Source organism: Plectropomus leopardus, chromosome 16, assembly GCF_008729295.1.
Source record: "Plectropomus leopardus isolate mb chromosome 16, YSFRI_Pleo_2.0, whole genome shotgun sequence".
Taxonomy (NCBI): Eukaryota; Metazoa; Chordata; class Actinopteri; order Perciformes; family Serranidae; genus Plectropomus; species Plectropomus leopardus.
Genome location: NC_056478.1, coordinates 9,399,802 through 9,415,420, shown reverse-complemented (window position 1 = coordinate 9,415,420; position 15,619 = coordinate 9,399,802). Strand labels below are relative to the sequence as shown.

General features: G+C 39.2%; 1 protein-coding gene across 1 annotated transcript in view; it reads right to left on the bottom strand.

The window, feature by feature from the left end:
* Positions 1 to 10,658: 10,658 nt before the first annotated feature.
* ppp1r14c (protein phosphatase 1, regulatory (inhibitor) subunit 14C) overlaps positions 10,659 to 15,619 on the bottom strand; it is a 29,102-nt gene continuing 24,141 nt past the window's right edge. Inside the window, exon 4 of the mRNA XM_042503502.1 lies at positions 10,659 to 13,027. Coding sequence (XP_042359436.1) covers positions 12,953 to 13,027 — 75 coding nt within the window. The 3' untranslated portion in view covers positions 10,659 to 12,952. The remainder of the gene's footprint in view (positions 13,028 to 15,619) is intronic.

Genomic DNA, 15,619 nt, shown 5'->3' with positions numbered 1-15,619 from the left:
TGAGTAATGTGTTCCCTTTTATTGATTTTAGTTAGAAGGCTTGTGCTATATTTTGCACAGTTTGAAGTCAATTAATTGATCTTTGATTTATACCAGTTAAAAGACCACTGCAGTCATAAAATAAAGGAAATAAAAGCATGAATGATGGTTTCAGTGTCATTAAATGTCAGACTAGCTCGTTTTCCAGCGATGTTCGTCAGATGCAGTTAACATGATTGGATGACTTTGTTGATTAATATTAAGTTATACCTGTTTGGTGAAAGTCCTAGCTCCCAGAAAACGCCATCTTTTTCAACTTTGTGATTTTGCTTCTTTTCTTTGTTTTTGGTGATCAAATAGGTTTTCAAAAATATTATTTGGCTTAACAAGAATAGGATAAATGTACGTTCTACCTAAGATTCAAAATCACCAGATTTGTAGATACATGGTTTTCAAAGGTTAGCGATTACAAAACAAATTTTAGTATTAGCCAGGTAGTATTAGGTTTTGACCTGGCAATCATCGTTTTATTACTACTGTCCCATCTGCCCAGCAGAGGGAGCCCTCCTCTTACATTAATGATGTTTGACTCATCAAAACTACACTCAATCCCTTTATAGGGTTTCAATACCTTTCTCATTAGGTTTCATTGATACATCAATAAAATGTTTAAATCACAAGATTCAGCTAATTGCACTGCAGTTAAAAATTAATTAAGTATTGTTAATGCCTGGAATATTTATGCATGAGTCGACAGAAGCTTTCAATCATATTACCACAAATTTATCACATCACCAAAAAATATCAGTAAATAACACACAAGGGAGTTTCACCTCACAGTTTCTGTTTAACAAAGAGGCATTTCAATCAAACTAAACGAGACTTGAGACAAAAATAAAACAGATCACTGTTATTTTAACCCAGTAATATTTGAGCAAGGATTTGCTGTTCCTGGCTGAATGTATGCTAATCTCTGCTCATATTTCTGCTATTTGCCAGAGTGTACAGGCTTACCCCCCCTCAGGACCCCCAGTAAAATGGCTACTCATTGGCGCACGGAAAACTGAAACCATGGCAACCAGCTGTTTGGCAATTCCTCTGATGGGGGAGGTGGAAAGGGGAGATATTGGCCTGGAAGGTATATACACACACACACTCACACTGACACACAGGGTTGGAGATAGAAAAAAATGAATGCTGATCGCAAAGAACTTTTCTTTTTTAGCTCTTTTGTAGACACATTTACTTATTAACCTCAGTTCAACTTAAGTCCGTTATTTTCTTGCTTATTTTTCAGACAAAACCCCTCTAGACAAAGCTGCTCCTCTTCTCTAGTGCTCTGTTTTTTCTGTTTTTGTTGTCAGAAGCCCAAGAAGGTTAGTCATGGGGGTACAGGGTTCAGTCAGTAGGTGGTGGTTAAGCCTGAAGTGACGTTTGGGGTCACATGTGCATGATGAAAGCCTCCCCAAACTGTCTGTAATTGGTTCCCAAGGGAAAGGGATCTTGAGATTCTCTCTACACAGGAATCAATCCCCACATGAGTCTCTGGCCGGTGTAGACAGGGCTGTAGAGCTGCCACAGCTCACAGGAACGACACCGCAACACTTTCTATCTCTCCAAGCAAGGATATTGAATATTTGCAGTACACATAATTCGGTTTAATTTCATACGCATTTTCTTTTAACCCTTAAACACCTGGATGGACATCTGTTTTCTTTTGTTGCATTCAGGCACCTTTCACTAGCATTTAAACTCTGAAATCTTAGAAAATTGGTTTGATTTCTTTCAAAAACACAACCTTCCAAGAAATGTCCCACAAACTGCAAATAATTAGTAAAATGTGACAAGGAAATGATCTAAAAATGTAGCTGGGTGGCATGGGATTAATAGATATTATCAAAAAACAAGGCAAAATGTCCATAAAACTACATTTAAAATACTTTTTGTTTATGTATTTAAAATTATGTTAAAAAGAAAAAAAAGAAGAAGAAATAATCTATTGTTTTAGCATTTTCTTGAGGTCTTTTCTTGTTTCTTTTGTTTATTTATTTATTTATTTATTTTTCTTCTTATTTCCAGATAATTTTCTTATAAATCTTTACTAATTTCTTGCTAATTTTTGGGCCATTTATTTTTAAATTTCTCGTCACCCTCTTCCCTTGTTCGTTGACAAAATCACGCCAGTTTGCCCAGGTTTCCAAGGGTTAAAGTGAAACTATTGATAAAGTCTGTCAAACATTTGATCATATGGTCAGTTGTAGTCGACAAACAGTAAACTTGCCACTGTAGGGACATTGGTTACATAACCTTCAAAATCAGCTACAGCTTTACTGCGTGTGTACGTGCATGTGGGCGCATCATAGGAGCGCTCTGGTACTTAAACTAATAGTGCTACACCCCTGGGTACGGAGTGTTTAAAAGATGGAAGACAGAGGAAGTTTTTGTGTGCTTACTTGACCTAAATTTGCACAAGATTTGCAGGGAATGGATGTCAGACGTTTCCGCTATGGGATGCTGATCCTCTGGTTGATTAATGCTCGAGGCGCTGCATGGAAGATCAACCATGGGAGGCCATAGTGCTGCTGAGGAATAAGCAGATCGAGGAACTGATTGGTTTTGAGGGCAAGCGGTCTCTTTGCTCCTCCCTGATTTATTTGGATTAATTTGGGTGCTTGTGGTTGTGAGTGTGCTTGCACAGAACCCATGGCGTGGGCCGGCAAACATCAGAGTGGAAGCCAGATAAGTTTCTAGATTAAGCAGGCTGGTTTAACAAGCAGGATCAGCAACCCAGGGTCAAACTGCATCTTTTCGTATCTGGAGGGATGTTGCATTGAAGTCCCTTAAAAATCTCTCTATATAACAACAAATATCCATGACTAAATAATAAATAATTTTTATTTCCACCTTTACCGCCACCATTACCACCCGTTTTGTAAAAGTGGGAATGCCACATATTTGAATTTCTTTATGTAAAAATCAAGCATTTCCAATTTGTATTTAAAACAGCAGTAAATCATGACATACCTGTTTAATTGCAATATTTTCGATACCAATTAAGGGCAGCATAGGAGCTAATTATGTTATGCGGAGCAAGTGTAGATTACCTCGGAGATAATGAGGTAAACAATGCATAGGTTGCAAAAATTCACTTAAATCCAGCTTGCAGAGACATGCGGCGATGTTGACGTTAGTAACACATCGCCACCTACAAAATACTAATTTAGTCAACAGAACATACTGATCAGTGTGGTGATGATATCACTTTAGCATGGATATTCACAGTTTAGCTGCAAATTTTCACAACTCCCATAATGTTTTCTTCTCACATATAGTGCCTCACAAAATGAGAATGTGCTAACATTTTCATGCATTTGGTTTTGCAGATGTTCACACGTGCTCTGGCAAATAATGTTAACGCACATTGCTATGCAGGTTTCAGTGCAGTCATTTACCAACCCATGTACTCCAAAGGTACTGCATTTTCATAGCAGAGACAAAATGAATAACCATTGTTACTGCCACGATTGCACCACACAGTACTTTTGCACTTCTTTTTATTTTATCACTTTACCTTTAAGACACACTCCACATGCCTCTTTGTGTCTGTCCCTGCGTCTACCTCAGTCACCCTGTCTCTATCCTCATTTTACCTTTTAACCGGCAGACAGTGAGGACGATCTCTCCATAGCAACACATCATCTCAATGCTGAACAACTGAGACATGTTTCTTAAACCTCATTGTTCATTTTCATAATCACATTGTTTTATTTATTATGGGGCTTTAACTTTCTTAACTTCTTAACTATATTTCATTCTTTTTTGATGAAAATATTCTTTAGGGATCAATTAAGACCATGTAATGTGCTAAACATGTAGTGTGTGTTGTTTTGGTAGCATAATAGCCTCTTTAATTATCTCTGTCTCTACATAATTCACTAGAAACAGATGGCATAATGGAGAATGATCTGAACTCACCCCCTGCAGACAGACAGATCCCCCCACCAGGAGTACCCCCATGTTGTCTAAATAGACTTGCCCTGCCCGGAGCGCACGCACACACACACACACACACACACACACACTCAGCTGTGCAGTGCATGCTGTATCTGGGTATGACACCCTTTATGGCAGACCAATCTCATCCCTCTGGATATGCGCAGAAAGGGCCAATCACAAGAAAGAAAACAAACCTTGAAAACAACTAGTTCATACACAAACAGGCCAGCAGACATATGGCTATGTGACCCGAGTAAATAGTGCTATTAATTCTAAATCCCTGCCATTAATCCCTTGGGTGATCACAATGGTATTGTCTATACTGCGGTGTTTATAGCAGCAGTGTTTACTGACATCCAGGCATTTATTGCATCGGGTAGGCTTAGTGGGCTTGTGCACTATAAAGCTTTAAATACGCAACATCGAGGCTCAGTATGCTTCCCTGCTGAATACTGTCCAAGACTTGTTTTATTTCTAATGATTTGGGATGACTGAATGTAAACTTATCAGCACAAATGATGTCTATAATATTTTTTGTTCATCCAGTAGCTATATATTAATACATTTATTCCAGTAAAGGACAGTAACAATATCTGTTTATTGAAATTGTGTACTTGATCACTACTGACTTAAGTATTCACATTTTACACTACTTTGAACTTCTACTTTTCATTTCAGAGTTAATTACTCTTTACAATGTAATCTTGCTTGCCTTTAGAGGAGGCTCCACCCCTGGGTTGATAACCATAGGTGTAATTAGTTTAGCAGGATGCAGGGGACACGACCCCCTCAATATTTAGGGCATGTGCACTTACCTCCCCAATTAAAAAACATGAAAGTAGGAGAGAACTTTGGTTTTGGCAAAACTGTCGCCCTTAATATGCTATGTAGAAAAGGCAAAATTTGATGTGGAAAAGAAGTCAAGAAATAAAGTGTTTGAAACTAAAAAATAATTCCTGGGGGGCACCTAAACACTTACAGAAACACTTCACCCTTCAGATTATCAGAAATATTCACATTTAAAATCACCAAATTTGGAGATATGTTGTTTTCACTGGACAGGAAGGGGATGAAAGATTGCTATCTGAAAAACATCTGAAGCTGTCAGACAAATGTAATGGAGTTTAATGCACAATATTTCCCTAGGAAATGTAGTGGAGTAGTAGTATAAAGTTGCACATTTACTTATTTAGCTAAAGTACAACTACTTCATATTTGCACAGTGCTTGAGTAAATGTACTTAGTTACATTCCAACATTAATTGTTGAAGGTAGAAGGCAGATTTATTTGTAACAAAGTTTTAAAAAAAAACAAAAAACATACTTTATACTTTTACTCAACCAGGGTTTTAAATGAAGGACTTTTACTTCTAATCAAGTATTTGGCAGGATAGTAAACTTATTTTAGAAGCATTTTTTTCTATATTTGTCAAAATTCTCTTTACATCCCAATAACAATCAGTTAAAGAAAGGTAGGGCTGTATCTGACTCAGATTTATGCCTGTTGAATCAGATTTGACTGTTCAATACAAATATTCGACGATTCATTGTTTTCCATTCAAAGTTTGAAAGTTTAATAGGTTCCATGGGACATTCAATGTGACAGCGGCAATCTCATCATACAGTAAACAAGCTAACAGCGCTTACGACGGGTCCTAAATGTGCAACAACATTTTTGCTGACACTAGATATCAAAGAAAAGCCAGACACTGTATTGTATAAAGTTACAGTGAGCTGCAAATTCACCACTTTAAAGGAGAAGGTCTCTCCTCACTCCCTCTCTGTGCTGCTGACTGCATGTCTGCAGCTCCAAAGAGCGGTGTGAAAGTCAAGAGTGCTCACTCTGCAGCAATGTCTGGGCACCATAGCTTCCCCTGAACTACACTGCACAGCACACTGACTACCAAAACAAAAAAATCAAACACTGCCTAACTTGAAGCAATCTCAGTCAACTGAGGGTTGACTGAGATCTGTTGAAAAAAATCTGGTATCTGTGGCTGTCACAGGTCTAATCACAGCCCCAGGTTGATTTTCATGTTTATGTAGCTAACATTAGAGAAAGCCTTGAATCACATAGTGTCCTTGCTTCACTCCCTGCAGCTGCAGACCACCTCACTGGGAGGAGAGCGGGAAGCAGCTCCGTGAGATGGACCCCCAGTCAGCAGCTGCAGAAACCCCAATCCAGCCAGCACAAACCCCAGCTCTGGAGGCCCAGAAAGCCGATTCACCGCTGGATCAGCAAACAGGTAAGACCCGGCACTGGCCTCCAGCCTGCTGTGACATGCTTTTGATTTGTACTGGCTAAATTCAAGCCGCGGCAACCGCAGACCAAAGGGAGAGACATTTTTAGGGTTTTAGGAAGTTGATGCTGTTTTATGCACTCTGGCACTGTATGTATACTCAAAGTACTGAAACAATTCCTAGTATGAATCACTTCATTTTTATCGTGAATCATAAAATGGTTGGGGGGCCACCTGGCACCCTATTGTGTGCCAGATTTGGCCTACGGGCTAAAAGTTATATTACACAGATCTACTACTGATGATGACAATAGTACCTGAGGTGAATATCAGTATAAAGATTTTGAACTTGATCTTACAAAAAAATTAAATCTGCTACGTGTGTTCGCCTCAAGCTGTAGTAGTTATGGAGGAAGGAATAGTAGGATTGTCAATGTTGGCAACAAAGTTTGTGTGGTCTTGTACACGCCTACATCTTTTTATGCATGAAGAGCAAGAGTTGTAACATTTATGTCTGGAGTGCTGGAAAATTGAATGGGCTCAGCATAGTGAAATTATAAAAGATTTCCCACAAGATGCACTGCAGGTTTTGCCACACACACATATGCAAACTGTGTAAATGGAGCACATGCATGTGTGTTATATAGTATTTATAGAGTCAAGAAAGGAGGTTGTTCCCAGAGATTGGGTTGTACTTAAAGTTGAAGTAGAATAAAATATTCAGTAAGTGTAAAACACACACAACGTTGCTGGAAAATTACTCAATTTGATGTAATTCCACTGGCCCACTTTTGCGATGCACTTTATTTGTTTCTAGTAATGTTCAAGTCGTACCACATCATTGCAGGGTAGAGTAATGATTGTAGGGAGAGCCCTTCATGCCCTGTCCTCCTCACTCACATTGTAGCACTGGCACAGATAGATCACAGGTGGTGCTCAAACACCTGCCCTTTGGCCTCTGACTACATAAATGGCGTTCGTCCTTCACAATAATTCCATGATGTTTTAACAATGGGATGTGTGCAGTATGTGTTATGTGGCATGTGGTTTGTGTTTTTGTGACTGTAAAAACATTTATGGGCACAGCCCAAGACAAATTTCCTTAAATAGGGCTTCAAAATAAAAGATCTGTGCCAGAAATTTATTGAACATCAAAATAAATTATGTTGTTGTTTTTTGTTTTTGTTTTTTTTTTTTTAAAAAAAAAACTTGACAGGTTCACAAGTTACTTGTGAATAATTCAGAATGGACCTGTGACCCACTTTTGAGTTTTTTCAATTTTATGTAAAGATGTGTTGATTTTGATTGGTCATTTATTTTATAGACCACTAAACTGTGCACAGTTTGGCATTGTTTTCTTTTTCATTCCCTGCTATAAATAAACAATATATGCATGTCAATGTTGAAGAGCAGCAGCTGCGAGGTGCATAAAGTACTGATCTTGATTCACCTCAAATGTTAACTAGATAGACATTTCTAATAACTCTACATAAATGCACTGTATCGTAGGTCTCAAGAGCCCTCCTGGTGTTGACAGCTGCAAAAAAATATTTGCAGAAGGGGTTCCTTTTTTTTCCTGGCGCACCTGCCTTGTAAAATGTCTGTGCGCGGCACTGATGCAGCAGGTAAACACAGCTCTGTGTCATGGAGGTGACAGAAGAATTCACCCCCACTCCTCCTCTCTGTCTGGATAATAAGTGATGCTGTATGGCTGAATTGCCTGTCATGTGAATGAATGAGAAGGCTATCACAGCATGACACGTCGGTCCAGCACTTGTCTGATGCAGCAGTCGGGTTCCACAGCAGTGGAGACGAGATGGGATCTATCTTCCAGCGGGAGGGAACTGGTGGGGGGGAGATGCTGCTGGTGTCAAAACTATCTTTCATCTCTCTCTTCGCAACCCTGGTCATATCCAGTGTCTGTCTTTTTATATTCTCAATCTTCTCCCCCCTCTCTGTCTTTCTGTCTCTCTGAAGCATTGGCATGATGGATCATTGCATCCACAAGGGAAAGGGGGGAAATATAGTGAAGTAGGAGAAGAGAGTGAAGGGGGTGGAGAGGATCAAGAGGGAGAGAATGACAAAATGAGGAGGGGGATGGGAAGGCATAAAATTTACAGTAGGGACTGCTGGGCTGTTTCACATTACAATATATGATGGATTTCTGTTGTTGAAAATGGACAGTGGCTTAAACAAACTGATAACAACTCCTCAATCTTGCCAGTCTTTCATACATCCACACAATTCCCCTCCTCCTGTCAAACAGCTGTCTCCATTCACATCAGCTTTAATATTTTGAAACACCATGACCAACAACCTCGAGGACAGGGCTGGTGTGAGATCTGCTGGTGTGCAGCCAGCTGACTGAGCCGGGCACGCTGGCTGTCGAGGGGGGGATGCTTCCGTCCTTAACTATTCTCCTCACATTCACCTTGCAGTCCCAATTATTCAAGGCAGCGTGCACGAGCGCTCCCTGCCAGCCAGCCCCAGCTGTGAAAAGTGGGTCATGGAATTTAAAGGCACATGCAGCCCTTGTTGCACCGCACAGTTGCGCTGGCGCCGCTCGCCGTTCCTCCCAAACACGCAGCGTGTGTGTGCAGTTTTGTTTCCTGGAGTTAAATCCACGAGGCTGTTTGAGAATGCGTGTCAGTGAATCAGAAGACATTCATTATCACATCCTCTGCGGGAATAAAAGCTGCGGCGCATTCGCCAAGTGTGTCTCCTCCTGTCTGTCTACCCAGTAAACTGGCCTATATTCTTCCACACGACTTCCCTTTAGAAATAAAAATGTATGAGCTTTGAGTTGCAGTGAGGTTGACTTGTTCCTTTGCAGATTGGCAATCGTGCAGCTTAAAGTTTCATTGTAATTATACTTTTCTTAGGGAGCTCTTAAATCTGAGATCAATGAACATTATCTACCTAGCAACAGTGTACAGTAGGCCAGTCCATATGGGGCTAGACATGCTGCAGAGAAAGGCTACTCATGCGCACACTGAGCAATAATGTCATACCCTGATGAGCTCTTTACAGAATCAGACAGGGCTGTCCTACTAAACTACTGCCACATTGTGTGGCACTGAGAAGCAACACATTGGAAACCACGATTCTCCAATATGCCCCTTGTGCAGAGAGACACGCACGTGAAAACACACATACCAAGGACCACACACACACACACACACACAGATCGCAACACATCTGAATAATGGTATGTACTTTACAACACAAATGCAACTAGAAAGACACAATCACTCATGAGGAATATTCTGATATTTTCGAAAATTCACCTTCTCATCAATAATTAGCACTCACATGTGCAACTGCCAGCAGCCACTTGGTTTAGCTTCACACTTGTCTTTTTTGGCAAGTTTATTTTTTGGAGCTTTTTGCCTTTATGTGATAGGACAGCTTAATCATGAAAGGGGGAGAGAGGGAATGGCATGCAGAAAAGAGCCAAGACCGGCATTTAACATAAAACACAGGCTTTGTACATTTTGCACCTGCTCCACCAACTGAGCCACTGGGCACCCTGGGACACTTGTTTAACACTTATTTGTGTTTAAGGAATGAACAATACAAAATGCCATATATGTACCGGACTGACATGATAGTGACATTTAACTCTCAGCAAGAAAGCAATTAAGTATATATTGTATATATATTGTACATTCATTTTTATGTTAAAACAGCTCAATTTTTACGCACAATTTTCTGATCTGTCCATTGAGCTTGACAATATATGCCAATTTAACATTAAATATTTAAGTTGTATTGACGTAAAAGTGATTTAAGATACTTGTCAATTTAACACTTAGGAATAAACAAACAATATATAACATTTTAATGCAAAACATTTAGCAAACAACATTTAAGTGGTATTGCTCTTCTCATCTAACTCTTAGCAAGAAAGCAAATAAGTATATTTTTTTCCACCAATTTGTAAATTCAAACAACTGCTAAACTGCTAAAAACAGTGCACAGCTGTCCTCTGAGCTTGACAATATATGCCATTTTGATATTAAATATTTATGTTGTATTGACATAAAAACTACAACACAATTTTAGGTTTTGTTTTTTTCAGACTTTTAGTTACCTAAAGAAATTTAAGTTTTACTCAAACTTTAACTTCAGTCTTGTTTTGACTAATTTTTACCTCAAAAATCAAAAATTGTTGCTTTGAATTCAAAAAATATGTCAAGACTTTACAATAAAATGTTGTGTCATAGATAGATTGTGGCTTAAGGCAGATCCTTTTCCCCCCAAAACAATTTAAAAAATCACACAGGGAAGGCATCTGTTTAAACAGTACAGAGTCCTTCTGCATTTTTATTATCAGCAAAAACAAACCACACACCACATTACATTTTAAAAACAAGAACGCTTATTGTGGATGTACAGAAAAACAAAACTGCAGCTGAAAAACTGAATAGTTTAGTCTTAATAATAATAATAATAATAATAATAAAGGTATAAAAAGGAAAGTGTTATATTTTATGAAATAAAAACCCTTGGGCCAACAAAATGTTCCCCTCAACATGCGACTTTAAAAATACATGCAAACGTAAAGCTTTCTAGTATGGACGCTTTCAAAATACTCTCCACATGAAATCCCATAAATTATAAAATATCAGCCTATTGCCCCTGAACTGTTTCTTGACAGAGAAAATCCTATGGAGTACCTTGACATAAATCCTGGATGCATTTCCTATAATGGCTTCCTCCTCTACTTTTCCTTCCAATTCAGTGATCCAGAAAAAACACATGATCTTTGTCAAACCAATAAACCATTGAGTGTGGTGACACAAATCCAGCCCAGTCCAGATTAAGTAAAAGGAAATGCAAAGAGGACGCCTCTTTAGACTGTATGCACCCCATCAATATAGACAGACACATCTCATCTGGACACATTTCTCTGGCATCAATCGACAGTGAAAATGTGTTTTTTAAACAACCAAAACCTGGGAAGAACATCAAAAACAGCACCATTTTTAAAATTTTCCTGGATTCTCTCCAACGTGACCGTCACGTTGTTTCAACACAAAAAGTTCTACAAAGTCTGACATGGTAGCTAAGTCAAAAAGTATTTTTTGCTTGATTATAAGTTCATAATATCTATACTCTTTTATCAGTGTTTTTTTCTTTCTGTTGTTAGCATGCAAGACGGGTGCTTTGCAAGTGTTATGTTAAAATCAAACATTGCCCTGCTTTTGTCTTTGGCAGCTGAGGGTATGTGTCACATACGCAGATTTAGGTCTGCTCCATTCCAGTCGGTACTCGATTGACTGCTCGGAAGTGAAACTGGGCCCAACCCCATTAGAGTCATGATTGTACCAAAGCTTACAGGTTTTTGAGTGTGTTGGTGCACATTAACATCAATAAATAACTAAATCCACCTCTTAACCCGGGGATTACAACAGATTTTGTGCAACCTGGAAAAGTTTTTTAACACCTTAAAAAAATCTGCGCCCACCCGAAGATGTTTCACAAACTAAACAAACGATTTCTGTGGAAATGCTGTGTCACACTAATGCCTCCATGACATTTAAGATGTAATACTCCCAGTTTTGGCACACCCTCCTTTACAGGACTTGACAGGTTTAAAAGTTTCAAGTTGTCCTCAGGTTCTGACTCAGCCGTATTTGCCTTTTTTCAGTAGTTAAGGTTCAGTGCTGAGAAAAAACTGATCCTGAATGTCCTTCAAGGCAACATCAACCATTATTAGCAGAGTTAAGTGAACCAGAGTTTGAGAAACAATGTTTGGGCTTTGTGCTTGAACCTAAATGACCAACTGATATGTATCCTGATGAGGGAGAGCAATGGACAACAGCATGTAACATTGTAAGTGAAAGGCTGCCAATCATACAGGTTTTGTAGCCTCATGTAGAGAACTGCAACACCCATCATGCCTCGCTGTGGTGAAAAGTATACTGGCAGAGTGGGCAAAAAGAAAAAAATCTTCACGCTATTTTAGCCTCGCTTGCTAAAATGCCCCCACTCTTTCCAGAGTTTACACATCACAAAAGGACAGAGTTGATGTATTAACGCCTTGTGCTTAAAATAAAACTACAGAGCTCCCTTACGTTTGCAGCGACAAAGTAAGGACAAGCAGGGTGACTTGAAAGTAGGACAAAGAAGACCACATTTCAATCACATGAACAATAAATGGCAACATACAGTACATTTTTTTTAAAAGAAGTAACAGCACCTCAGTAAAAAAAGGACAAAATCATGAAGCACTGTGTTTACATAGTGCTACAGCTAATTTCACACCTACTGCAGTACAAACATTTTTTTTATTTTTATTTATCACCTCCCTTCTTGTTGGTGTTTTAGTCTGTATGGCTGTTTGGGATTACAGCATCGGCTCGTAACATGGCTCTGAAATGTGAAATCAGATGGTGTTCATGTTAAAGCACAGTTGCAGTTCTTGCACGCTCCAGGGCTTTGACATTTTAGTGTGGCTGTATGCTATTTAACCATGTTGGCTCTGTTTTGCTTGCGTACCTTTCAACAGTCAAATATAATAATACACCTTGTTATTCTACGTGATTGTGAAATGAATGGCTAGTGCTATATGCATGGAGTTTATGGTGCCTGTTTGCAGGTTGCAGAATAGTTACTAATGCCGTTATGTTTAGATAAGTTATTCTGTGTGATGACAGTCCATGTTGAGTGGGTTAAGTAGGTGGAGCTGAGATGACGCAGTTTATGGTTGATTTATGGTTGACCACACAGCCATTATAGGCCCTTCTTAGTTGGCGCACTGAGTTTTCTCATCCCCCTTATCCTGCCCAGCAGCTCGCGGACAAAGTCCTGCAAGGAAGAGAGACAGAAAGAATTAGACAAGCATTTACACACATAAACTAACACATAGTTAAACATATCTTAAATGTTTTGAAACGCATTCATGTTATGAAACCGTATTTTAAAATGTCAGCCCTGTCCCTATAGGGACTTTCCAGATCCTTATATTACGTTGTAACCGGCAATGTCGGCAGTGGCATATACTGTCCAGCTGTTATAAACTGCTGACGTCCACTGTCAAATCACGCCGCAGCAAAAGATGACTTTTGTCATCTGTATCCGACGTCAAAGTCACTGCCTAAGTGGTTATTTAACGAGTTCAGAATGAGAACGGGCTGGGTTAGGCCTACATAACTGTAGAGAACATAAGTCATTTGAAAACGGTTCATTTTTAAAGGAATAGTTAAACTATTTTGGAAATAGACTTAGTAGCTTTCTTGCAGAGAGTTAGACAAGAAGATTGAAACCACTGTGATGTCTCTATGCTTAATATGAAACTATAACAAGCTGATTAGCTTAGCTTAGCATTAAGTGTGGAAACATGGCGAAACTGCCTGCTTGGCTGCATCCAGCGTGCTGGTAGGTGCTTTTAGTTGTCTTTAGACAAAACTATACTAACTGTTTCCTAAGTTTATGCTAAGCTAAGCTAACCAACTGCTGGTTTTTCGCAGAAAATTAAGTTTGCAGACATGGAAGTGCTATCAAAGAAGTGAATTTAAGTGTTTCCCAAAATGTCAAATTATTGCATTCCTTCATCAGATTTAAAAAAAAATCTGACAAATACATTAAAGCCCACACGCAGTTTGTTTTATTGTATAGTATTATAGATTGAATCCTTGTGACATCACGCAAACAACAGTCGGTCACTCTTGGGTACACCTGTTAATTGATTTTAATTGGGGAGATAAGTGAAATCAGCAAACTTGTTTATTTCTGTTGTCATTTTCAGTAGTAGGCTAGCTGTTGAAAGATAGGGTAAATAGTTAAATATGGTGGTCTGGCCTATCTGACATTTCTGCTGTGCTTAAATATTTCATGTAGGCTACTGTGTTGCTTTTATAGCGCTTTTGATAAACCAAATCATCCTGCACTGAAGGTAAGCAATGTACTGCTCAGGGCAGGGGCCGCAGCAAAATATATTTTAACCCCCTAAAAAAATATACAAGTACAAGTGTACAAGTGTATGGCTAAGTTCCCAATCAAAAAGGGCTGTCTGGCAAGATGAAGTGGTGAAAATATTCTAAATATAGTGTACACTTCAACTGATCTTGATATATATTTTAGATGCCTAAAAAGATGACTAAGATATAATTTCATTCTGTGTACATGACACAGAGGTTTTCTATAGAAAGTTATTATAAACAAACATTGTGATTCGCTCTATTACATGACTTTGTTGATTACCTGCTTGTTATTGATCAATGACGGTATTTATTGGTCTGTTATTTTTTTGAAGAGCAGGCCACTGGACACAGTTGTGATAGCAGATGCTAAGCAGGAGCCATAAAATCAATTTTAAATCCATATTTTTGATTGAAGTTATTGATTTCTTTTGTCAGTGGCATTTTAACAAGCGGTATGCAAAACCCCTCTGCTTCATTTGGGAGTCGCAATAATGATCCACTTGCTTTATAGAATGTATTACATATTGGCATTTAACAGAAATAGAAGCAAAAGGATAGAAAACCAACATGAGGCAACAAACTCCAATTGCGTTGGTCTTGTTCTTTAAATGGCTGAAAAAATGCTGCAGTACGAAGAAACTTTAACAGAAAGGAACGAGGACAAAGAGACATCTTGGGTTTAAGCACTAGGTCGTATGGAGGTCCATGATGGTGCAACTGCAGTGGAGAATATGCTGGAGTATAATCCCCCTCATTATACCAGGGGTGACTCTGCTCATGACCCAATTACTGACGCCTCCCCCTCCTCTTTCTCTCTCTGTACCTCTCCTCCTCCTCTCTGCTACACTCTTGTCTGTCCTTCTGCCTCTAGCTGTCTTTTCATATATCCCTCTGCATCTCTCTCCTCCCATCTCTTTGCAATAGCTTCCTCCTCCTTCATATCCTGTTATTTTCCCAGTGTACCTTTTTCTAACAGCACTCTTTTTCATTCTTTCATCCTCCCTCTATCACCCCTTTGTCGCATTTCTCTCTTCTGTCTTTCACTGTTTATCCTCAGCTGATGCCTTCTCCCTGGGATTGTGTTCAAAATGGCATCTGTGCTGCTCCATTCTCAAGGGATTACAGTGTGTGTGTGTGTGTGTGTGTGTGTACGTGCGTGTGTGCGTGTGTGATTTGGTGTGACATGTATCAGCGGCTGTCAACCTGGTCAGTCATTTCTGTAGCTTCGGATACCAGTGACCTTGTAGTAACTGTCACTGTCTGACCTTACGCCACACACACAAACAGATGACAGATGGGGAGTTCAGGCTGGCCGGGTCGCCATATGTAGAGCTAATGTGATTGGTCTGTGCTACCTGTAATCACCAAAATAGCTTAACCCAGCCTCACCTGAACCCAAACACCTTTACACACACAGACTCACCTTAAAACACACTCAGCATAATCAAATCCCTTAACTAGTAAACAAACCTAGCAT